Source organism: Marmota flaviventris, chromosome 4 (assembly GCF_047511675.1).
Source record: "Marmota flaviventris isolate mMarFla1 chromosome 4, mMarFla1.hap1, whole genome shotgun sequence".
Classification (NCBI taxonomy): domain Eukaryota; kingdom Metazoa; phylum Chordata; class Mammalia; order Rodentia; family Sciuridae; genus Marmota; species Marmota flaviventris.
In genome coordinates, this window is record NC_092501.1 from 73,960,082 (window position 1) to 73,987,182 (window position 27,101).

Sequence of the window (27,101 nt, forward strand, 5' to 3'; positions counted from 1 at the left end):
CATCTCCCCAAGAATCTAGGGGAAAAGCAGGCTGAAGAAAGAGACCTACAGATGGACATAGCAACAAGATGAACATACATAATGGACATTACTATAAAATACAAAAGGGCCTGCTATAGTCTTTACTGAAAATGCTAGCAAACAGTTAGGTAATGGCCTCTATAAAAATTTAATAATTCAAATGTTTACAGACATTTTGCTCCACATCCACCCGTCACCTCAGGATCCCAAAACATGATCTTTGATTGTTTTTGGTTTTTGTTTTTAATATTTTTTTTTACTTGTAGTTGGACACAATACCTTTATTTCATTTATTTATTTTTATGTGGTGCTAAGGATTGAACCCAGGGCCTCACACATGCTAGGCGAGCATACTACTGCTGAGCCACAACCCCAGCCCTAAGTAGTTTTGAAAAAGAATTCACTTGTCAGCATCTAAAGCAACACTTTATAAATGATATATAAACAATATTCCTGAGTCAAAAAGGCTCCTTAAATAATCAAATTGAGGGAAAGGCCTACCATCCGAAGGTGTTCTCCTTTCCTTCTTCTCTTTTAATGTCTTCCGGGATTTTGCTTCTCCTATGGATAAGATTTGAATATTTCTATTTTAATAAGACATAGTCCATCCTTAGTTTTTATGTGTGTATTTTTTCTCTCTACATACTATATGATATTCACTCTCTCTGTCTATATGTCTGTCATCCTCATGACTCAGGCTAAAGACAGACATTCAACTTCATATCTCAGCTCCAATGGAGCACTTAACCCAACGCCTTATACAAAAGAAGGTACTCAAGAGAGTCATCTTTGTATGCCAAAAGGTTGCTGCTTATATGCCAAGATCATCTTCATATCAGGACCATACTTTTTCAAGAAATCATTCTGATATCTATCCTATTAAATAACTACAATATACTATATAGTGTATTTTCTTATTTAGTCAATATATAGGAGTAAACATTTAGTCAGGAACTCAATCTGGTGCTCACAGTCCTCTGGAGTACCCATTAACTCCCTGGAATTGCCTGTAAAATCTTATATACAAATGCACATGTTCATTTTTCTTCCAGGGTTCACAGTGTTCCATTATCAAAAGCCGTTTTTGAATCAAAAACAGAATAAGAACTACAATGTAATTTGAAAGGGAACTCCACCCTCAGTGAAGTCAGCAGAGGCTCCCACACGTTATTTACCACCCCCATTAACTATCCTCTGAGGCTCACCTATTTGCTCCTCTTCTAGTCGGTTAGAGGCATCTCCTTTGATCCTGGCTGCCAGCTCATCGGCAAATGACGTAGGTCTTTTCTATGGACAGAAGAGAACAAAAGAATTACTATTATAATAGACAGATAACTTTTGGTCACCACAAAATTACACATATCAACACATGCAAAGAAACTGTATCAAAGAAAAAACTAGATGAATTTAACTAGATGAATTTAAACATATGCACACTATGGAGATAACGCAAAGAACGTGATTCATAATAGTGTTCCTTCAAAAGGATATATGTGCTCTTTATTACTTTATTTTTTTACTAGCACACTTTAATACCTGAAAAATCTAAACAAGAAAATTATCATAAGGTGCTTGGTAGGTGACGAAAGAGCTTTAAGTCTTAAAACTATAGAACTGAATGTATTCTGAATGATCTGAGCTGTAAAATTGTAACATTGAAAGAAGATGACAATTGTATGGCAAGTGGGGATGCTCACCATTGTTTCCACCAAAGTGTAAATGCAATTACAAATATGACACAAAAGATGACTACAAATGTAAGTGAGTATATAAGGACTGAGTCATAGGCACCATTTCTAAAATCTGGCCAAGTGACAGCAGCTACAGTCTTTCTTACTAGTCTAGTATTTTCTTCAATATCTTCAATGTCTTCCTCTTCCTTCTCAGAGTCAGCAAAAAGGTCACCATCCTCCTCTTCCTCTTCATCACTCATTTGTGCAGTGTTCTGAGTGTAAAACACCAGATTTGAACTATTAGTCACAAATCATCAGGCTCAAAAACAGATATTCTCGTGGCTAGGGTTGTGGCTCAGCCTTAGAGCACCTGCCTAGTACGTGTGGGACCCTCAGTTCAATCCTCAGCATCACATATAAATAAATAAAGGTACTGTGTCCACCTATAACTAAAAACATTGAAAAAAAAAGAGACAGAGAGATACTGTCACTTAGTTTTGCATTTGTCCCTTTACAAAGGGAATAACTAATAGATATATTGATAATAATGATAGCAATGTAGCAAACAAACAATGAAGCAGAAAGTATATGTGGCAGAACAAATAATACACAAGGATTAATTAGAATAAAAATAAAGAAATTACTTTTTTGGAGGGGGACAATACTGGGAATTAAATCCAAGGACACTTTTCCACTAAGCTACATCCCCCCAGCATTTTAATTTATTTTATGACAGGGTATCACTAAGATACCCAGGCATACCTTGAACTTGCTATCCTTCTACCTGCTGAGTAGCTGGGATTACAGGTGTGTGCCAACATGCCTAGCTAGAACTTACTCTTTCAATAAGGATGTAATAGCAAGAACATACAACTGAAATATGAAATATTCAAGAAGTTCATCACAAGAGAAATAAATAAAACAATGTCTTATTTTAATAAAAACACTAGGTAAGAGTAAAAAGAAATAAACTGTAACAACTAAAGAGCCATCCAAGTAGACCAAGTAAAAAAGTGGAGAATGACAAATCCAGCCTAATACCCTGCCCCACTGTACTGTATCATTTCTAAGAATTCAAATGTATTTGCAGAATACATTCCATTATAAAAGCAACGGAAAAGACTTAGAAAGGCACACTGCCAGATCATAATATCAGCTGCCTCTGAGGAGTATGAGAAGACAATGATGGTGGGCTTAAATACAACCTTATTTGTTGAATTCTAATTTTTAATTTTTCCAAAGGTACCTAGTATGTCTTTGTACAATCTTTAAAAAGTTTTTTTGTTGTTGTTGTTTTCTTTTACTGTATAAGTCACTAAGAGAATTGTCAGCACTATGCCAAAAGGATTTTATTACCTAATTTAATCCTTAAAACCGTGAGGTTAGCTATGGCACACAAAACCAGTCTAACTCAATAAAAACAGATGGGAATTCAGTGTTTTTTAAACACTGTATTGTACTGTTTGAAAAACTGTTTGTATTTATAAATATTAACAGCAAATTTCATAGAAAAAAAATATCTTCTGACATTAGACTGCTTATTAAAACTATAGAGACCAACCATATTTCTGAATACAACCTGGAAAACAGAAGTACCAATCAATAAGTACAAAATGCTTCATTAGATTTCCCTTACCAGGTGTCAACCTACTTTACATACAGAGATATGAAAAATTGTGGTGTATGTGTAATAAGAATTGTAATGCAAAAAAAGTACATGTATAAAGACATGAATTGGTGTGAACATACTTTATATACAAAGATATGAAAAATTGTGCTCTATGTGTGTAATAAGAATTGTAATGCATTCTGCTGTCGTGTATTTAAAAAAATTAAAAAAAAAAAAAAAAAGATTTCCCTTACTACCATATATCAGCTTGTTTAAAAACATAGAAGAGGCTGGAGATAAAGTTTAGTAGTAGAGCAATATGGATATATGTGTGAAGTTCAATCCCCACTACTGGAAAACACAAACACACACACACAAGTAAGTTTACAAAGCAAATTACAAAGACTATTCAAAATGACAAGGAAAAGCCGGGCACGGAGGTGCATGCCTATAATCCTAGCAACTTGGGAGGCTGAGGCAGGAGGATCAGGAGTTCAAAGTCAGCCTCAGCAAAAGTGGGCACTAAGCAACTCAGTGGGATCCTGCTCTAAATAAAACACAAAATAGGTCTGGGGATGTGGCTCAAAGGTGGAGGGCCCCTGAGTTCAATCCCTGGTACTCCCCACAAAAGTCTGACAAGGAAAACATATTGACATAAAAGAACAAAGAATAAAATATGCATGTGACAAAAAGAACATGCCCTTTGATAGATAAACAAAAATTAAGATAACTGTGCTAAGACAGTAGGAACAATTATATTCATCTTGTGATCATTAATGTCTCAAGATTTTAAAATGAGAAGAGGACTCATAGTTCAGTTTGGATAATGGGGTATTCTTTTTATAGGATCTTTTTCAAAATTTCTTATTTTTTTTCCTTAAGGAAAATGAAATCATAAAGCAAAATTGGGAAAAAATACAAAGGGAGTAGTTAGCATAAATACAAAGGAAAATTAGTTGTAAAACATGAAAAAAATCCTCACTTTGTCATAAATGTTTCAAAAGTAATTTTAGTATATATGCAACACTTCAATTAAAATTTAGAAGTAAATATCATGCAGATGTATAAATATCCCACCATTACAAATAATTACAGTGCACCAATAAAAGAATTATTAAAAAAACAGAAATAAAGTCACTTCAATACATGAGCCTTACCTGGTTTTGATCATTGTCACTATGATTGGCAAAATCATCATCAGACTCCTAGCGGGGGGGAAAATAACTTTGTTGTTTACAAAGGCTTTACTTAGAAGCACAGAAATGATTTCAGGTCGAAGACTGGGGAAAGTTTAGCAGAGGAAAAGCTCTGACACTTACTCTCTCATACTGACTACTTGCCACCTTAAGTATCAAGATGTAAACAGGTGGATAGTTGACAATTATTACGAAAGGTCCTATCAGCTAATGTAATTTTTGTGGCCAGTGAAATACCTCTAAACATTTGTTCTTGGCATCTGTACTTTACATTCTAACCTTTGGATTCAAAGTAAGAGCTACACATTTAATTGACTAAATTTTCAAAAGCTGGTGTGTTATTTTACATTTTGGATCCACTTTCTATACTCCCTCTAGGTAGAATAACTACTTCATCAGGACCAAGAAGGGAACATAAACAATTTAGTAAAGAGCTGTATCAACAGGTAAAAAAAAAAATTCAGAGAATAACTATCTATTGTAGCAAGGCTGCTTAAAGAAAAGTCACTTCTTACTGCTAGAGAAGGCAGGATGGATGAGAAGACAAGAATGTGCATACAAAATGGTGTCCTTTTGGAAATCTGATACTAAGGACCAGCCTTCAAAGTTTCTCTGCCCTTTGCAATAATGAATACTCCATCTAAGAATAACTCAAGACTCTAGACACTAGATCAGGGAGTCAGACTACATGCTATAAATACAAAAATGCTAGAGAATGCTTTAAAGCATCCTTTCATCTAGAAAGTTTTGTAGTTAAAACATGTTAAATGTAGATTTTTTTTCTGCTAGGATTATTCAGAAAAAATACATTCAAAGACTTTATCATAAGTGGAGATTTCACCAAAATATCTAAGCTGCCTCCTCAAAATAAATGGGAAGAAAAGGGATTTGGCAAGGTGGGAGGGAAAGTAAGGGTAAAAGAGATTCAAGCAGTGCTGTTTCTAACACAAGACAAAAAGAAAATCTAACACCAAGGATAAAACTTCAGAGTATGGCCGGGCATGGCGGTACACACCTACAGTAACAGATACTCAGGAGGCTGAGGCAGGAAAATCATTTGCACAAAAGGGTTTGAGACCAGTGTAGGCAAGCATAGCCAGACTAGTCACAAAAAAAGAACAAAACAAACAAACACACAAAAAACAGATCACCACCAATTCACAAAAATGTTTTGTACTTAGCTGGCTAAGCACATCCTAAGTTTCATGCTTACCGTGACCCAATCATAGCAAACAGTGTTTACCTCTTCTTTCTCTTCTTCACTGTCCACAATACTGCCACGATCGCTGCCTACAGAACCCTCTGTTGAGAAGAAGATAAGGGTTAGCACTAACATGCATAAGAAAATGTCCTTAATGTCCTTCCTCAAAATCACAAACAATAGCATGAAAGCTATCTATACCTACTAAATGTAATTAAAATTATCTTTATTACATTAAGAATAGAAAATGTGTACAGTCTCAAAGTATCTTACCACAAAAAAGAAAAAAAATATTCATAAACTGGCTGGTATTCTTCAAAGGTGTCAAGGTCATGAAAAGCAAAGAAAGCTGAGCAAATGTATCAGACTAAAAGATGACTAGAGAGATTTGACAACTAAATGCTATAGGAGATCCTGGATTGAGGCCTGGACCAGAAAAAGATGGTAAAAGATATCAATGGACAAATGGCAAAATCTAACTATGACTGAAGATTAGGTAACAGTATTATGTTCAATAAAACTTTCTGATTTTGGTCATTATACTAGAGCTACATAAAAGAATGTCCTTGTACTCAGAAAACAGAGAGAAACATTTAGGAATAATAGGGCACAACGTCTCTAGTAGGTTCAGGAAAAAAAAAGTGGAGATTTTATATATATATATATATATATATAGAGAGAGAGAGAGAGAGAGAGAGAGAGAGCGCGCGCAAGATCAAACAAATGTGGTAAAATGTTAACTGACAAACCTGGGAAAAGGGAATATATGTGAGTTCTCTGCACTATTCTTACAACATTAATGTAAGCTCTCAAATTATTTTAAAATTAAAAGATACAAATGTTAAAAGTAACAAGACTAGTTGGTGAAGAAAAGTACCTTCACTAGACAGCTCTCCAAGTCCTACATCTTCCTGCTCCATGAACAGCTTTGACCCAATGAGATAGGGTAAAGGACGATCAATGTATAGATCCTACAAGAAGTGAAAGGGAACAGCCATTAAACACTTACGTTGAAAAATAAAATCAAGTGTTTCACTGGACATCCAATTCCATCTGACTAACCCAAACAAGCTGCCTAATAAAAGCAGAGAATAAGAAACACCGCAGAATTTGAAAAGAAGAAAAATCACTGGTTTTAAAAATGTTAAATTCTAGGTAAAGATAGCAAGTAAAGTTGAATCCTCCCCAAGCACCTCATTAACAAAATGGAAAAACCCTGCAAAAAGTTACCATCATTAACCAAATGAGGAAAAGGATACGATCTCATAGTAAAATGTGAAAAAGGAGGACCAAGGAAAGAAACTTCCGGGGAGCTTTGATGAGTCCTACCCCAGACTCCCTCCTCTAGTTAGCCAAAAAAAAATGCATTTGTGTATGTGAACTCCAATTCAAATCTCACCTCTGCATTTGGTTATTTCCTCAGCATGCTTCTTTCCAAATTTAGGGCTATTACTTATGATTCTCAAAATGTATGTTTTTTTATGTATAAAAGCAGTATTAAAGCAGTCCTGGTGAGTCAAAACGCTTTAAATATGTAAATGTATGTTATATTTTAATTTATAAGGCACTTAGTGCCACAAATACTCTCTCAAAATCAATATGGCAACCTACTTTGTATACCACTGTGTAACTCCTGTTGCCACATTATCTCCTTTAACAATCCAAGGAAAAAAAGAGTAAGGCAATAAACTAAAGGCTAAGAGGAAGCCTGTTCAGTAATGCTCATAGTGGATTTACTTGTAATAGCCCAAATCAAGAAACAATCCAAATGCTCTTTGAACCCATCTACAGTCATCCATAGCACAAGCTACAGAATCTCTACTTCTAATGAGGCTCCCAATCCTAACCTCAATTCAAACCTCATCTCTGCCCTAAAGATTATTGGGAGAGTGGATTGGGGAGATGTTGATCCAAAAGAACAAAATTTCAGTATGACAGGAGGAATGAGATCAAGAGATCCATGGTACAACATGGTAACTACAGTTAATAACAATGTATTGTGGGGAACAAATTTTTACTCCTCACACTTCAGATAGAGCCCTAATATCCAGAGTATACAAAGAACTCAAAAAATTAAACAATAAGAAAACAAATAACCCAATCAACAAATGGGCCAAAGACCTGAACAGACACTTCTCAGAGGAGGACATACAATCAATCAACAAGTACATGAAAAAATGCTCACCATCTCTAGCAGTCAGAGAAATGCAAATCAAAACCACCCTAAGATACCATCTCACTCCAGTAAGATTGGCAGCCATTATGAAGTCAAACAACAACAAGTGCTGGAGAAGATGTGGGGAAAAGGGTACTCTTGTACATTGCTGGTGGGACTGCAAACTGGTACGGCCAATCTGGAAAGCAGTATGGAGACTCCTGGGAAAGCTGGGAATGGAACCACCATTTGACCCAGCTATTGCCCTTCTTGGACTTTTCCCTGAAGACCTTAAAAGAGCGTACTACAGGGATACTGCTACATCGATGTTCATAGCAGCACAATTCACAATTGCTAGACTGTGGAACCAACCCAGATGCCCTTCAATAGATGAATGGATAAAAAAAATGTGGCATTTATACACCATGGAGTATTACGCAGCACTAAAAAATGACAAAATCATAGAATTTGCAGGGAACTGGATGGCACTAGAGCAGATTATGCTTAGTGAAGCTAGCCAATCCCTAAAAAACAAATACCAAATGTCTTCTTTGATATAATGAGAGCAACTAAGAACAGAGCAGGGAGGAAGAGCAGGAAGAAAAGATTAACATTAAACAGATACATGAGGTGGGATGGAAAGGGAGAGAAAAGGGAAATTGCATGGTAATGGAGGGAGATCCTCATTGTTATACAAAATTACATATAAGAGGTTGTGAGGGGAATGGGAAAATAAACAAGGAGAGAGATGAATTACAGTGGATGGGGTAGAGAGAGAAGATGGGAGGGGAGGGAGGGGGGATGGTAGAGGATAGGAAAGGTAGCAGAATACAACAGTTACTAATAGGGCATTATGTAAAAATGTGGATGTGTAATCGATGTGATTCTGCAATCTGTATTTGGGGTAAAATTGGGAGTTCATAACCAACTTGAATCTAATGTATGAAATATGATATGTCAAGAGCTTTATAATGTTTTGAACAACCAATAAAAAAAATTTTTAAAAAAATAAATAAATAAATAACAATGTATTGTGTTTCACAATAGCTAAATTGTGGATCCAACCTAGATACCCTTCAGTAGATGAATGGAGAAAGAAAATGTGGTAAATATAAACAATGGAATATTACTCAGCATTAAAAGAGAATAAAATCATGGCATTTGCATGTAAATGAATGGAACTGGAAAATAAAATGCTAAGTGAAGTAAGCCAATCCCAAAAAAACAAATGCTGAATGTCTTCTCTGACACAAGGATGCCGATTCATAATGGGAACGGGTGGGGAAGAGCATGGGAGGAATAGACAAAATTTAGATAGGGCAAAGGCAAGGGAGGGGGAGGGGGTAGAGGCAGAAAAGACGATGGAATAAGATGGACATCATTACCCTAAGTACATGTATGAAAACAAGAATGGTGTGGCTCTACTTTGTGTTCAATCAGAGATATGAAAAATTGTATTCTCTTTGTGTAATATGAATTGAATTGCATCCTGCTGTCATATATAACTAATTAGAATAAATAAAATTTAAAAATTAATTATAAAAAAACAATGTACTCTGTTTGAAAATCACTGTGAGTGTATATTTTAGATGTTCTTAGTACAAAAGGTTACTATGTGAGGTATGTGTCAATTAATTAGCTCAATTAAGTCATTCCACAATATATACATACTTCAAAACAATATGTTGTACAAGATAAATACATATAAAATTCTGTCAATTAAAAATAAGTAAAACTTCTGAAGTTTAAAAAAAAAAAAAAAAAAAACCCAACTCAAATCTCATCTTCACCTTAACATGCCAGTCAGAGGTCAATTCCCTCTCAGAGCACTTATGATGGGTACTCACGTAAATACCTCCTCTTTCCCACCAGAACGTAATGAGCACCTTAGAGCAGGAGCCACACTTTGCTTGCACCTCCCACCCTGGCAAGCAGCCTTTTACCTCTTAAGTGATCAATGCTTGTTTTTAAAGCAAGTCTTTCTGATGAGTTCAATGTAAGTAACACACTCACTTTCTACAGATGGAGTCTATGTCATACTAGTCCTGTACCCAAGTAAAGACCCCAAGACATATCAGTAAATGTGGTACAACATTAAGTACCTGAATCAAATGTCTTTACCTTAGGTTCAAGGATCAGTTCCACCCGCTCATTAGCATCATCTTCTTCAGAGTCTGAGTTGCCTGCTTTTATGTCAAGTTGCTCAAATGCACTATCCAATACTTGCAAACCATAGTTCACAGCCTCCTGGACTTTAGGAATCAGATCTACTTCTTTCTGTTCCCTGGTCTTCTCCTATAAACAAAATACTATTCAGTGTGAATGTTTAATGTATTTATATCACCATAAGAAAATACTGTTAATGTTCTCTAAAGCCTAGCCTCATGTGAAAAATAAAAATCTAAATTAAAAATGTTAACAAAATTCAAGATTCTGACCAATGCCTTAACTCTCTTTGCAACTTTCTGGGCATGCATCAAACCACCTAAGATCCTGGAGTTCCAAGCTTTCCATCTACAACCAAGTTCAAATACTGGATGATGGTTCAGTTAATAAGTTGTGTGAAAGTACCCTAACAATTAATGGCATGTCACTTCCCCACTGCTGGAGGAATACAGGGCCTAGATTTTGAGATTCACCCCATGAGTATATTCCTTAGTTAATGGTCCCTTGGCCAATTTTAGGAGCTAAAATTTAGACGGAAACACTCTAGACTGAGATGTCACTTTTCAATTATAGTTTAAAAGAATTTTTTTAAATGAGTAATTACCATTGATTTATAAATTTGCTTCACATCAAGGAAAGATCAGTTTCATCTCTACTATATATCACACAGAACAATGCTTTCCCTCAAAACAAGTCTGTCCATATCGCCAACCTGCTGAAACTTTTCCACAGGTCTCTACTTACAACAGCTCTCAATGGCAGTCCCCTTGTACACAAGCACATGTGTTATCAGTTGTGAGAAATATTAAAAATATATTTAATAATTTTCTCTTCTCAAAATATTAACTCTAGAAGGAACCAAACCATACAGCGCTGTTTTGAAGGCCAAAGGAGAAAACCCTATGAGTATTTTTTATCTTTTACCTCAAGTATTGAAGTCTTTGTACTGAGTCTGTGAAAACATGTTCATGAAACATACAGTGCTTTTTCTTATTTATATTTGCAGTGCTGGGGATTAAACCCAGGGCTTCATGCATGCTAAGCTAGTGCTCTACCACCAAGGTATACCTCCTTCCCCTGTGGCTTTTAGAAAATAGTTCACTAAATACCCATTTTTCATATTTAATGCTGACTTGGTATAACCAAATACTATTCCACTTAAATGGTTAGCAAGTCCTTGAGTACCATTAGAAATAAAATATCTTGATTATCCTAAAAATCCTGGGAATAGTCAGACTGTAGCTAGTTTGTAATATCCTCTTATAAACTAACAGCTTCACCTGTTACAAGCAATAGTTACTGACAGAGCACTAACCTTTTCAAGTGATTTACATTTTCTGAGTAAGCTAGAGCTCCCTGAAAGCTACTCCCATAATAAATGTTCCCCCACTCCCCTGTGCCTTCCTGGGTGGGACACAAGAGGAAGCAACTCAGCCAGAGTACTAGGAAATCAGTATGGCCCAGAACTTCTTAGTGCCAATAATACCTATATGTGAGACCAGGCAGGAAGAATGTTTATGCACTTTCTGTTACTATGAAGCCACAGGAAATAAGGCAAGAACCACTGCTCCTTGGCCTTTTGGCCTATTTTCTGAAGCCCTCCAGCAACAAGTTATTACCCGTTTTCCTTCCTCTTTGCTTGGCCACCAGTTAATTTATATATGTGAATGTCCATGTATGTATGTATGTTTATGTGACTGCAAAATCAGGCTTTCACATAATTCTGGCCTGAAATACCAGACACATCATCAACTCTGAACTCTGGCTCATGGCATTCTCTTGCTGAAAAGCCCCACCCACCACCTCAAAATATGGCCCTTCTTTCTTCCTCCAGCCAAAGTCTCATCCTTCCTATCTCTACCCACCAGTACTTTCTCTTCTGAACTTCCAAAACAGTTAAGCCACACAGCTTAGAAACTCTAGGTCCTGTGGTCACCAGTACTATAACCTCTTGAGAGAAAGTATCCTAAGTTAACGGCCACCTGCAGTATTACTACAGAGTCAGTAACTGTTCACTGTGCAATTCCTATTCTCTATACTAACGCTTCCTATAGCAGTCAAGAAGCACTCAATTGTGGGCAGACTAGACCAATATTTATCTTATTAACATTTTGATCTGGTAGTAATAAACATCAAAGCAATCATGAGAGATAGAGAAACTCAGTCTTCAAATAACTCACCTATGTAATATTGTACTTTAGAGGTGGCAAATTTGGGCTGGGGATGTAGCTCAGTGGTAGAGCACATGCCTGAAGTCCTAGATTTGATCCCTAACACCACCAAAAAAAAAAAAAAAAAAAAAAATCGGCCAACTCCTAACCCATGGCCTAGTTCTGCAAATGTAAGAATAAATTCTACATTTTTAAAAGGCTGGAAGAGAAAGAGGAAAAGGAGAGGAGGAAGGGGAAGAGAAGAGACAGACAACTAAGTGGCTTATAAAACCTCCATATTTGCTACTGCCATTTACAGAAAAGGTTTGCTGATCTCTGCTCTATTTTTATACCAGAATTCAGGAATTCAATCTACATATTACTTAATATGCTAAGTTTCGGAAACAAATAAAAAAGTTCATTTGGGCTACCTTTCGAGAGAAATCTCTCCCACTTCCCCAGTATCCTTCCCCATACTAGATATCTAACAAATCTCTATCAATCTTCTACTCTAAGCTGGGAACTTAATCAAAGAGTTTTAAAAAGTACCTGTTCTGTTTTTTCTGCCTCAATCTTGAGCACTGGCTCCTCCACTTCTTCATCGTACACACGCTGAATATGAAAGCAAATTCAGTTTTAAAAGATCAAAATATTATTTGAAATAAATTGTAATATAAGAATTCAATATACAGTAACAAAAAGACAAGGATGAGGAAGGAAATGGTTATCAACAATGGCTGGAGCCACTACCAATGGGTCATAGACAAACAGCAAAGAACAATCATCAATTTACACAATTTTAAAAAATGACAAAAAAATATAAAGTAAGTTCAACTTCATGGTTGACTAGAGTAGTAAAAACAGTAAGAAATCAGTTTTTGCATCCTTTTGTTTCACCAGACACACAATGCTGATGGGCAGTGATTAGGTACTCTCTCCAAAGCAACTGAGAATGACAACTGGAATAACTTAAAAACTAAGTAACAAGATCTTTAACATGTAGAGCGATGGATATGGTAAAGTTAAAATTTCTTTTCATCCTGTTGTTTAAAATGCCAATAAATGTTTATTATTCCACATACATGAGAACAGAGAGATAAAATCAACCAATGACTTGCCAGAAGGCTGGGTATATAAATGACCTTTACTGCATGGCCAGGCAAGAATCTCTTTTCCAAGACAAACAGATTACTTTGCCAACTCACTGTGATTTCCTTTTTTTATTAAACTTTTCTTTTAACCACCAAAGTACAGCATAATTAAGGATAGATACTCAACTGGTAAAGTTTATGCAAATATTCCAAAATATAAAAAACTCAAATTTGAGACACTTGAGAGATGATGAAAAAAAAGTCAATAAATATAAGATGATGAAAATGTTCTGGAATTTGTTGTCCATGGTTATAAAACTTTATGAATAAACTAAAAGCCTCTGAACTACATACATTTAAGAAGAATGAATCTCATGGTATATGAATTAACTCCCTTCCTACCCCAACCTAACCCTGGGAATAACCAACTTAAACTTTGAGCACATGCTCCTGTTTCCTAAGGTCCTTAAACACAGACTAATGCACACATTCAGTTTACCTACCCTTCTTGTTTTTAAATAAAAACACACTTATACTATAGATTTCTTTGCCCTCTCTTTCACTTAACTTTCTCGTAAACTACATTGTAGGTCAATATATATAGATTTGATTCAAACCTTTCAATTAGTCAAAAGCTTTCCACTGGTGAATATTAATATTTCCCAAGTTTGCTATTGTAAACAAAGCTGCTTTAAACACACACACACACACACACACACACACACACACACACTTTCCTAGGCAATAATTATTTCTATAGGCTTCTCAAAATAGCATTGTCAAATAAAAAGACAAAACTTTTCTAATCTTAACAGCATTTCTAGATTACTATGCATGAATGTGTCACAAGTCACTTTCACCACCAGTGTACCCATCTATATATATCCCAAGCCTTTGGCAGCAGTGGATACTGCCCATCTTTTAAAAAATAACCTACCAATCTGATCAAATAACATTGATTTTTAAATATAACCTCTGACTCCAGAATTCTATTTCTTAAATCTTAGTTTCAAGAAAAATATTCCTGACTGCAAACAACCGGATGCTCATGGCATCACAATTTATAGTGGAAAGTCACAAACACCAGAATTACTATGCAATTCCAATCAAATGTTTATAGGATTTCTGTGGAATGAAATAGTAATATAAACTACATTTTGAGGTCTTAAATTTACATGGCAAATTAGAAAGTTAAAGAGAAATATGACAATTATGAATAAAGTTGTGGGGAATTGCTGTATTGTGATGGATTAGAAATCTGTGGTATTTAAGATAATTTTACTAGCATACAGCAGAGAAAACCAGAAAGGCCTCAATTATGTGAAAGCCTGATTTTATAGTCACATAAACACACACATTCATTCACATAAATCAACATGATAATAACAACTACACAATAAAGGTTGTCTATACAAAAGAAAAATGGAATTGCTAATACTATACATATATGTACTCACACATACCCACTCAAGATAGTTTCTCCAGTTATAAAAAATTAAAAGGCTAGGATACAAAAAAGTCCTCACCCAAAATGTTTAGCACTCATGAGAAAAAGGGGGTAGATTGGTATCTTTGAAGCAAAATGGCAAAATATTAAGATCTATTAACCAATGCTAGGTGCTGTATATTCTTAACATTTGTTGTTGTCTGTATTTTTTATATATATTAAATAGTTCATTAAAATCGGATATTGGATAATTGTTAAATAAATTATGATAATCATAGAAGGGAGTAGGAATAAAAATTAAGTTCACAAAAGTCTCAAAGATGTGTTAAAATGTTCATAAGTTAATATTAAAAAAAATCAGGCTGCAAATGCACACACAGTCATCTAGAACAGGTCAAAGTTGAAACAAATAAAAGACTAGAAAGGCTGGGGGTGGTGGCACAGACCTGTCTGAAATCCCAGGATCACAAGTTCAAAGCCAGCCTTGGCAATTTAGAGAGGCTCTAAACAACTCAGGGACACCCTACCTCAAAATAAAAAAATAAAAAGGGCTGGGGATATGGCTCAGTGGTTAAGCACACCAGGGTTTAATCTCCAGTTTAAAAAAAAAAAAAAACACATCAAAATGCTCAAAGGTTAATTAATCTGGGCTGGTGGAATTCTAACGAATCTTCTTTTATGGATTTATCTTCTGTAAGCCTATTGTCTGCATGGAAATGCATTTACAATATACATTTCCATCTGATGAAATTTCAGATAATTTTTCTTTTTCTTACTTTTCTTTCCTATATCTTTCTTTATTGTTTTTTTTTCCTTGATGGTTAAAAAGAACATCTATTTTTATAACAAGTCAAATATGCTATAATGTCACTATAGAGGAAACACAACATTGTAATTTAAAACTTTTTCTTATTTATACAAAGATATAAAAGATTTCAGTGATCATAATTAAATTAGCCCAGGGGTGCTTAACCACTGAGCCACATCCCCAGCTTTTTATATTTTATTTAGAGAAAGGGTCTCATAGTTGTTTAGGGCCTTGCTAAGGCAGGCTTTGAACTCATAATCCTCCTGCCTCAGGCTCCTGAGCCACTGGGATAATGTAAAATTTTTTTAAGTTATCTTTTCAGATTACTTAAATTTCCTACAATTAATTGCTAAAATAATTCTGGATTCTAGACTATGAAGAAAGAATACAGAAAAATATGAATTCAATTTATATGCTGATTTTTTTCACTGCTCCTCTGTGATCAAAATTTTCTTACTCTTAATTCTAACTTTATTTTTATTTTCCCCCATCTGTTTTCCTTTTCTTTCCACATTTTTTATTGGTGTATTATAGTTGTACATAAAGATGGGATTTGTTGTTACATATTTGTACACACAGACAATATAACAACATAATGTGGCCAATATCACTCCCCAGCCCTTCCCCTCTCCCTCCCCCCTCCCACCCTCTATTCCCTTTCCTCTTTTTTCTTGGGGTGCTTGGGATGGAAACCAGGATCTTGTGTGTGCTAGGCCAGTACTTTACCACTGGGCCACATTCAAAGCCCTAATTTTTTTTTAACCCCTAATTGCTTCATAAAAATCAGAAATTGGGCCAGGCATGATGGCTCATGCCGGGGCTGTAATCCCAGAGGCTCAGGAGGCTGAGACAGGAGGATTGTGAGTTCAAAGCCAGCCTCAGCATTGGTGAGGCACTTAGCAACTCAGTGAGACCCTTCTCTGAATAAAATATAAATTGGGCTGGGGATGTGGCTCAGTGGTTGAGTGCCCCTGAGTTCAATCCCCAGTACCAATAAATAAATAAATAAAATCATAAATTGGTAATAATTTTCAGACAGAAACAGAAAAATTAAATCTTAAAATGAGACTTTAATTAAGATAGAGGTTACTTCAGAATTTAAATACCAAGAACAGCACCAATACCTATTTTTTCCCCCTGTCACTAAAACTACCTTACAAGACATAAAAAACACAATGAGTAAAGACCTAAAACTTGGGATCTTTTGAGCACAAGCAGTCTATGCATCTCAAGTACTTAGTACACAGCAAATAATCAATGCCAATTTCCTTCACCCTTCCCAGGCTGAACTCACAGTTTTATGTGCTTTGTAGCCATTTTACAATCAGATAGCCATACCCAGAACTGTTAGATATCTTTGGTATTTCCCCTCTAGGAGATGTTCCTCAACTGGGAAGAGAGAATAAAAGGTGAAGGTAGGACCATGGAAAACTGAAACAACTAGGGATTTTTTTTTTTTTTTAACAGATGCATAGTTTAGGTATTAAGTGTCCACAAGAATGTTTAGAGGTGAAATGATTGGGTTTTAAGAGTTTTAACCTAATCAGTGCATTAATCCCCTCATAGGGATTAACTAGGTGATAACATAATGGTAGGGTATGGCTGGAGGAGGTGGGTCACTGAAGTATACCTTTGGGGGTGAATATTTTGACATCAGTGTGAGAAGAACTCTTTCTCTGCTTCTTGGTGGCCATGTCCTGACCTACATTCCTCCACCACATTCTCCTGCCTCACCTTGAGCCCAGAGCAATGGATCCAGTCTTCTATGGAATGAGACCTCTGAAAACATAAGCCTCAAAGTAAACTTTCCTTCTCTAATTGTTCTTGTCAGGTCTTTTGGTCACATCAGCAAAAAAGTTAACTAAAACAGATTATACACAGACCTTGGTTCTTTCATTTGTTCATTCATTCAAATATTATGAATATTCAAATATTCATAAGAGTCCCTATGTATCAGGCTTGTGATGAACCCTACTAATATAACATTTAGCAGGGGAGTTCAGCTCGTAAGATACCATCAATAACATTAAAATTAGGATTATTGGAAGTCTGTGATGCTTGAAGAGCTTTTATCCAGGGGATATGCCTAGAACAGAGGGTCAAAGAAGACGTAATAATTGAGCCAAGAAGTGGAACACAGATATCAATCAAAGGACAGAGGCACATGGATGACTGTAAGCCAAGGCCTGATGATAACATGGCACTGGGTACCTTCAAGAAATAAAAGGTTGCAGCATCAAAAGCAAGGGATATCATCATTTAAAATAAGACAGGTCCAGAAGGCAGCCTGTAAGGAAGTTTGGGGCAATAAGGCTCTGAGACATGCATTGGCCTAATTGCTGAGTTTCAGTAACCACATCTATTTCCTCAAAAGAAAGGGTGAAAAGGAGGGGGGGGAAATAACTCCAAAAATAGCATTTATAAATTAACGGGAAGATGACCTGAAAAATTAATTTAGGTTTCATTTTGGAACAGAAAATTTTAATTTTACAAATCTAAAAATTTTTAAACAATGGACTTTAAAAAATTCTCCTTTAAGATAGCTTCTAAAAAAACCAGAAGTCATTATAGGCAAATACATGCATGAAACTCCTAAACTGACAGATTAGTGAAACTTTAAGAATTAGAGCTGTTCTTCTGCAGACATTTAAGCATAGTAGAAATAAGGCTACAGAAAATAAACACCATTTTTTTGAAGAAAATAATTGGGTCATCTTTTGATTAGACACTAAAACACTGGCCAGTGTTAATTAGCAAGAATCCTTCAGGATTCCCTCTTGAGCCTTTACTAAAGGTACTAATTTTTCTTGCCCTAGAAAGTCTTGATGGTTCTCGCCCTAGAAAGTCCAGAATGTTTCACAAACTCTAAAGTGTAGTCTGCAAATGCACTGCTGTTTCTAAGGTTAATTAATAAAATGCAGAAACCTATCAGACTCTGAATAAATGTTTCCAATGAACTACCACAAAACGAAATGGTACCACCATTCTAGCCTGAACAGCAATATATAAGTAGTACAAAATATAAGGGTTGGGGGGGAAAAAAACACAATAGAAGCCAGATCACTGCCACAGGTATTATCAGCAAATAGACTTTTTTTGAAGTTTTATTAAGCAATAGCTGTTCCCTCGACATCATCAGCTGCCTGTCACAAATGCAAAGAACCTCTAACATGTTTTTAGGCATTACAGGAAGGTTAAGAAGCAATTATACTTGATAGTGACACCAAACAGGAATCCTGACAGAAGAACGGAGTGGAAGAGGCATAGGACATAACATTAAAGGAATGAAGAGATGGATGGAAAATAGAATCCACAAAAGTAAACAGAAATAATGAACTGTAATCAAGACAAAACAAAAACCACACACAAAAAAAAGTCCACAAAACCTATACCATGGAACACTCTGAATCAAAGAAAACTTCAACAGAAAAGAAAAGCTAGAGAAAAAGGGACACCTGAAGACAGTGACTCAGAAAATAAACTTATGAGGGCTGGGGATGTGGCTCAAGCGGTAACGCGCTCGCCAGGTGTGGGACGCTGGGTTGGATCCTCAGGACCACATAAAAGTAAAATAAAGATGTTGTGTCCACTGAAAACTGAAAAATATATATTAAAAAATTCTCTCTCTCTCTCTCTCTCTCAAAAAAAAAGTTTAAAAAAAAAGAAAAGAAACTTATGATACTCCTCACCCCTTCTCCCCACAAAAGACTCATCAGGTACCAATCCAGGACTAGGCTGGTATAGGAATGCCAAGTATAAAAAAAAGCTTCTAAATCTATTTCCTTGCTCAGTCTAGAGCTGTAACATTGACTGAAAGAAGTGCTGAGCACCTGATATAGCAAAAAAGGTACACAAAGAAAGTAATGACAATAATTAGAAGGACAAATTCGGCATTATGAAAGTGACTGGGCAGTGTTCACCAGGAAAGTAGAGTCAGCTTCTAGGCTGACTGTTACTACTATTACTATTATTAAGGTTTTGTGTCCAGGGCCTCATGCATGTTAAACAAGTGCTATACCACTGAGCCACATGCTTGGCCCATTAAGCTGACTCTTTTTAGTTGTAGTTGCAGTTTAGTTTAGTTGGACACAATACCTTTATTTTATTTATTTATTTTTATGTGGTGCTGAGGATCGAACCAAGGGCCTTGCACGTGCTAGGCAAGTGCTCAACTGTTGAGCCACAACTCCAGCCCTTATCTGACTCTTTTAGTCAAAGAATGCTCAGAACCAAGCAAGGACATTCAGTGTAGAAAATAACTAGAGGCTGAGCACCTCTAATCCAAAAATCTAAAATCCAAAACTTTTTGAGCACTGTAATGACCCTCAAAAAATTCTGGATTTTAGCACATTTCAGAATAGGGATGCTAACCTGATAGTCTATGCAAATATCCCAAAATCTAGAAAACCCTGAAACCTGAAATACATGTAATCCTAAGCATTCCAGACAAGGAAGTTTGAATGCCATTATATTTCAAACTCATGAGTTTGCCATTAAGAAAAATAGCTGGCAAAGAGATTTCTAATACCTTTATGAAGATCTTTATTCATATATAGTTCCCCAAAAAAGGTTAGAAGTAGCATTTCAACCTGAGCTACTGAAATATGCACAAATACACCCTGCATAAGTTGCCTGCATGGCATTACTGGTATTGTTTTAATCCTAATTGAAGGACTTTTATAATCTTGCAATTTTGAAAATCTTTTCTATTGCGTCACATTTAATGATTGCAGGAGATAGTCTATTTTAATAATTATCTTTTCACAAATTAACAATCTCTGAGAAACAGATAAGCTTAGGTAAGCTTCATCTCTTAACAGTCTCCCCTTTACTCCACTTGGCTCCACAGACACCTACATCCTCCTTTTCATTCTAGAATTATACTATTTACCAAGATAAAATTTCTGTCTAAGTTATCTATATTCCTAATATCTGACAGAAACTCAATATATAGACCAAAATCACTTGTGGTTTAGGTGAAATTCAGTAACCTGTTTGTAGCTATACTTACAGAATGTGCCATAATGGACCTTCAGTATCATATAACTTAGCACAACTGTCATCTGCTCTGAAAACTAAAAAAGGATAGAAAGACTAGAAAATAAGGACATTTTATCATTAGATTTCTTTTGAAGATGTGGAAAAAGACCCAAACTTTACTAATAAAAAAAGCAGGCAATAATCCTAAAGAAAGAAGCTTCAGTTACCCATAACCACTGTTCACCAAAGTTTAGGAGGGTATCTAAAATTACAATAGCGCTTGCTCCCCAAAAAGGTATTATTTATAAGCATTATGTAAACAACTCACATTCTCAATGAACTGGGTATTGGACAGCATAAGGAAATCATTGAAGACATTATGCAAGCGACAATCAGTGGCTTTAGTCTCCCGAATTAGTCCATCCACTTGTTTCTTGATTTCATGGGTCCGAGAGATAGTCTGTTGTGAGAATTCCTGTAGAAACTGTAGTAGCTATTTTCAAAATAAACATAGTAGTATCAATATTATGTGCATCTACTCTGTGTGCCAAAACGAAAAGAACCCACAACCTTTCACTTTTGAGTGTTGAAACATAAAGGAAAGATGCTTTTGAAAGATCTAGAAGCATTAAAAATAAAACATTAAGAAAGCTCATCAAAGAAGTGAGCCAATGGACACTTGCTATCTCATTTCTGGAGGAATTTTAAAGTACCGTTTGGTTGTCATTCTACAGGGATCACTGATGAAGCATAACAAAACACTCAATCCAAAAATCCTATTCATGTGGGACTCTGGAATTACAACTGACCTTTCTGGGTCCCAAGACTTAAGGATGTCACTCAAGGATATTCATATAGTGGCTTGTCTCTTGCCACTCAGTCCAGATCTCAACCCAGAATAAGGCCATAGCAATCCCTCAGCATCGCAGAAACGCATCTGCCTAATTGGAAGCAAATGCGTGCACCGCCAGGAGCCCAATGAAGGAAGACAAATCCTCATCTACGCTTTAGTCCGAATTCTGGATGGGTTGAGCCCACTGATTTGCCCTTCTCCTTCGGACCTGGGGATTGTCATGGTTGGGTTTTCAAGGGCAAGGAGCAGAGAGCAGGCAGCGGGACAGCCTAGGTGCAGAAGAACAGGGACTCCAGTTCCCCGGCCTGTGCTTCACCCAGTGCGGCCCGCCTTCCCCTCCCGTCCCCAGGGCCCGCCTCTCACTCCCGCATCAGCGGCCAGCGACCAGCTCTGGCTGCTCCTGCGGATCTCCTCCACCGACCAGGGCCGCTCCCACACGGGCTCGGAGGTCGGAGCCCGCTCCTGGTCTGGGGTAGTCCGGTTCATCTGTAGCAGGAAGGACGAGAAAAGAGGCTGAGCCTGGCGGTAGAGGCCACCCCAGGGCAGCCCTACCCGGACCTGCCGCCCTCACCATCTCGGCCCGCGTCTCTGCGGGCTCCACAGGGGCAATGCCAGCACTGGTGGAGAACCTCAGAGTTCCGGAATCGAACCCCTGCAGCGCGACCGAGAAGGGCTGGAGGTGGATCACGTGACTGTGTGTCACATGACAGGGCCCACACGTGAGCGGATGTGCGACGCAGCCGGAAGGAAGCTGGGCGGGGGGTTCCAAGGAAAATTAGGCAGGCTCCATTAGGCAAAGGCGGAGATACTGAGGGCTGGGTGGACGCCAGGGGGCGCAAAAGAGATGGGGCTGGAGCCCTCTAGTGGCGGCCAAGATCAGGGCATCATTCCTGCTGCCAGCCTGGCAGGTGGAGAGGAGGGGTCCCAAGGAAGCTTGTGGAGCAACCAGCCTGGGGATTTTAAATGCTGAGTGATGTAGATGCAGGAGAAAACTTCAGTAATAGAGCTGTGCCTGTTCACTTGCTGCAAATCCACTGTCTGTGTGATGAACCCAGCCTAATTCCATCTTAAGATCGGAGCCATCTCATCAAAAAGTCATAAAAAAATCATTTCTGTTTTCTGTAAAATACTAGGATTTCTATTTGGCCTGGCCATATTTTGATGTTTTAAACTTGCTTGGACTTCCTGCCAGTGCCTGGCTTTCCCTGACCGGATAACAACCCTCTCTAAAACCTTAGTGGCACCTCATAAATCCTGGCTCCCCCTGAACCAATAACAACTCCCTCTGAAACCTCAGCAGTGTCTCATAAATTCTGATGTTGAGATCTGAATCTATTCCCTACTTTGAAATGTTAAGCCACGTAGATCATTAACCTTCTGTCTGCCTTTGTATTAGGCTTGTCAGAATCCTGTTAGCTGTAAGTTCCCAAGACAGTGCCCCCCAACCCGCCTTTTTAACTTTTTGTGTTATAAACCTTTTTCCTGGAGACCTGATCTCTAGCCTGGCTTAGGAAGAGACTGCCACTGGCCAGCTTTCTTTGTGTACCCAATATAGCTTGCTTTGATTTAAAATTGGAGTCCGTGGTCTTTTCTTTGGGGTGTGGCTCAACATATGATGGGTCTGGCATCCTTGCACTAAGTAAATGAAGAATCACTGGTCTAAGTGGGCATCATCATGCTTCTGATGACATTCTCAGTTTCAGCTCATTCTTTTGGTGTCTGCTTTATTCTTGGCATTGCCTTAAGACTCAAGGCCACATTTATGATAGGCAAAAATCCCCTTTTAAACCATCCTCCAGTCACCAAGCTCCCTACTAGCACTCATTGAGCCAGCTATTTGATTCCCACACTTATTTGAATTTTCCTCTGCTGAGTTGTTGTTGAGCCAGACTAACTTACTTTTTAAAATAAATCTCAACTTCCGGAGCTGGGTATGTAGTTCAAGGGCAGAGCAATTTTGCCTAGTGTGCAAGGCTTAGGGTTTGATCCCTACAACAGAAAACAACAAAATAAGCATCACAAAGCAAACCAAAAACTAATTTTGTTTGTGTGTGCCCAAGGGTAGGTTATTTAACTTCTTTGAGTTTTCCTTCTCAGATTATTGAAATTGTACAGATAGATATTCTGCAGGGGTGGGATGATGTTTGTAAAACAACTAGCATTATGCCTGGTATTTAGTGAGCATTCACCCTCAATCTTATCATTTCCCCATACAGTCCAATGCTTGGACTTTCTTTTGTGGTAACCTCAGCCTTTACCTTGTTGAGGACTTCCAGATTACCCCAAGTGCAATTTAAGTGACTTAAGTTATTTGCTATATATTTATACAATATTTCTCCTAAAGTATCTCATTTAAATCTGCATGTTTAGAATGGCTCCACTTGCTTTAATGCTCTGCTGTTGTTGTTTGGATTCTTTAAAATTCTTTGACCAAAGGACCCACACATTTTCATTTTGCACTGAGCACCACAAATTATGCAGATGATATTAAGTGGGAATGGGGTTATTTGGGCTATCTTCCCTGGGTGAACCTAGGATGAAAAGTACTGAGGGATGGAATCACAAGCTATGGTCCCTGGGACTGCTGGCTTTCAGAAAGCCAGACCTAGTAGGAGGCCAGACTTAGCAGGGAGCTACCATAACCCCAGTCCCATGGCTTTCTTTCAGTATCTAGAGCATGTACAACAGGAAAGAAAATGTGGGGTCTTTCCAGAGGCTGTCCCAGGCACCAAATCAATGCTGTCTCATGGAATCAAGTACTAAGATTATACACCAGCTACTTCTGGATTCTAATTAATCACATAACTAATCAGTCATTGTATTAGGAATGTCAAGGGAGAAAAAGAAATAGAACCTTGTCACTTATCAGGGATGATCTTTCAAAATATTTTTCTTGATACATCTTAAATCTCTAAATTATACTTTTTAAAAAATCTCATCTCAGGGCTGGGGGTATAGCTCAGTGATAGAACATTTCTCTAAGATTCGCCTAGTTTAGTCCCCTGCACCACACACACACACCACTCCCCCCCACACACACCCTGTCCCTCTTTCAGATTTTTTCTTTTGGGGTGGGGGTACTGGAGACTAGACTCAGAGGCACTCAACCACTGAGCCACATCCCCAGCCCTATTTTGTATTTTATTTAGAGACAGGGTCTCACTGAGTTGCTAAGTGCCTCACCTATACTGAGGCTGGCTTTGAACTTGCTGTTCTCCTGTCTCAGCCTCCCCAGCTGCTGAGATTACAGGCATGTGCCACTGTGCCTGGATCTTTCAGAATATTTTTGTTTTCAGGAGAGTAGAGAATATCAGACAAGAACTCATGACGTCAGGAGGAAGAGATAAAGCTAAACAGATAGGGAGATGGCTCCTGGGTAACTTTTGGGCAGTACAACACAAACTGCACCTGCAGGTATTTGCTAGGACACTTACAAAAAGTCTATTTTTAAATCACGACCTACGTGACTGGGGTCCGGTCCATGGCTCTCCAAGAAGGAAATATGCCTGATTGGTATTTTGATTGGAGTAAAGGCTGCATGAATACACTAAATGTGTTACCCAGAATTGTGCAAGGGGGCTTCTTTAAACCTATAGATCTATATAAACCCCTAGACAATAGCCACTCTTGGGTATCCCTGTCTTGGAACCCCACCCTCTTTAGGATCTCTGCTTTCTTTCTAATACTCTAATAAATCCTGTTACTTTGTTCCCACCCTGTATCCATAGATTTTATTCTTCAAATTCATGTAACAAAGAACACAACTCCACACTTTTCCCCCTCAAACAACAGTACAGATGCCAACAGGAAATCCCCTCTCTGCCTTGGCTGTAAATCTCAAGTCCTTTTTCAATAGATCTACATAAAGGTCACATGTTGGAAACGTGATGGTTTCAAAAGAGATGCACTTCCTTTTGTAAACTGGGTTTGACCCCAAAGGCTTTATTGTTTTGTTTTGTTTTTTTTTTTTTTTTTTTTTTTTGGTGCTGAGGATTTAACCCAGGGGTACTTTACCACTGAGCTAAATCCCAAACCCTTTTTTTATTTTGAGAATGGGTCTAAGTTGTTTAGGGCCTTGCTGAGTTACTGAGACTGGCCTCAAACTTGTGATCCTCCTGTCTCAGTCTCCTGAGTGGATGGGATTACAAGCATGCTTCAGCACTCAACACAAGGTTTCTTAAAAGAAAATTTATGTATTGAGTATGAGACATTATTTTAGGAATTTTTCTCTGTTGAATATAGGAAAAGGATATAATTTCCTAAATGCCTATGCTTCTAAGCCTTGGAGAGGGATCTTTATAATCCCTATGACAATATGGAGAGAAAAAATATTTATGTATTTCTCTCTCTCTCCCCACCCCCTTTCCCTCTTTCTCTCAAACACACACACACACACACACACACACCCCAAATATGTGTATACATTTGGTATATTTTACTTTCTTTTATTTCTTTCTTGTTCCGTGTGCTTAAATCATCTTTATCTCTTCTCTTTCTTATTTTCTTGGGCACTTGGGCCCAACTTCCCATCTCTTTAGTTTTTGTCTCTTCCTGTTTTGTGGCTACATATGGACCAGAAAAATAATTATAAAAAATGATGTGTTGTTTTGCTCAGTGCAAATGTGTTAGCCTTTTTTTATAGCAAAAGCCAGTGGGTAAAAACTTTTTCATTCCTTCACTATAGAAAACAAAACAAAAAAGTCTAACACCCTGCCTAAACTAATAAACTGTTTTAAAAAGACTTCCTATTGAATTATAATGTGCCTATTAAAAAAACAAATATTTTAACTGCATAAATCAATAAATTTTCATAAGTGGGACATGGCCATAAAACCAGCACTCAGATCAGAAAAAAGGATGTTACTGATTCCCCAGGAGGCCTCTTCTGCCTCCATCCAGTCTCAGCCTTCTTCTCACCCAAGGGTAACTATTGCCCAGAACTCCAATATCACAGGTTAATTTGTGTGTTTCAGAAATGGAATTAAATGTCCTAAATTTGGTTCCCTTAGGAACTGACCTAGAGACAAGGACTTTCTTTCATGTCGTTTATTTGAGAGGTGCAGGGAACACTGGGTAGGGCAGGAGGTAGAAGTGAGCCAGAGAAAGGAAGGCAGCAGCCATTTAGGGTGTATTATGAAGCTAACTACCACCAGGGTGACTAGGGGTGACTCCTACAGGGAAACTCTGGAAAGTACAAAATGTGCTTTTTGGAATTATCCTGCTCCAAGAGAAAGAACTGGGCTGTTTACATACCACACCATGAGTTGTCCCATGACGTCCTTTTCTCTGTTGCGCCATCACACCCAAGATCCTGTTCTACACTTAACTGTCATGCCTTTTCAGTTTCTTTTAATCTGAGATGGTTCTTCAGTGTTTATTTTTTCATGACCTTGAATACTTTTGAAAAGCCTTGCTCAGTTAATTTGTAGAATGCCCTATTCTTCAAAATTTGGATTTGTCTTCATTACTGCTTTAAGGTAAAGAAACTAAGGCACAGAGCAGGTATTTTGGGTAAGGTCACAGCGCACATTATAAGTAATAGAGGAAGGACTTGAATCCAGGTCATCTGGCTCCATAGAGCTGGTTTTTAACCACTAATCTATGGCAGAGTCTTAAGATATTTAACTGAATTATTTTGCTACAAAGTAGTAGAAGCTTCTCTTATCTGGAAGAGCTCTTAATGGAATGTGTATGTATACATACATGAATTTCTTAGAAGTTAAATTATTAAGTTGATAAGTTTTATTTTTA

General features: G+C 37.3%; 1 protein-coding gene across 4 annotated transcripts in view; it reads right to left on the reverse strand.

Moving 5' to 3' along the window:
• LOC114102419 (WASH complex subunit 2) overlaps positions 1-22,046 on the reverse strand; it is a 58,110-nt gene extending 36,064 nt beyond the window's left edge. For 2 of the 4 annotated variants that reach the window (XM_027947894.2, XM_027947892.2), the window contains exons 1-11: positions 21,922-22,046; positions 21,714-21,836; positions 20,826-20,990; positions 12,721-12,783; positions 9,977-10,150; positions 6,578-6,671; positions 5,743-5,801; positions 4,461-4,508; positions 1,859-1,966; positions 1,227-1,308; positions 523-582 (exon numbers count right to left, since the gene is read on the reverse strand). In XM_027947894.2, coding sequence (XP_027803695.2) covers positions 523-582; positions 1,227-1,308; positions 1,859-1,966; positions 4,461-4,508; positions 5,743-5,801; positions 6,578-6,671; positions 9,977-10,150; positions 12,721-12,783; positions 20,826-20,990; positions 21,714-21,836; positions 21,922-21,924 — 979 coding nt within the window. In that variant the 5' untranslated portion in view covers positions 21,925-22,046. Of the gene's footprint in view, positions 1-522; positions 583-1,226; positions 1,309-1,858; positions 1,967-4,460; positions 4,509-5,712; positions 5,802-6,577; positions 6,672-9,976; positions 10,151-12,720; positions 12,784-20,825; positions 20,991-21,713; positions 21,837-21,921 lie in introns of all 4 variants that reach the window. The other 2 variants (XM_027947893.2, XM_027947891.2) reach the window with 1 other exon arrangement.
• Positions 22,047-27,101: the final 5,055 nt, after the last annotated feature.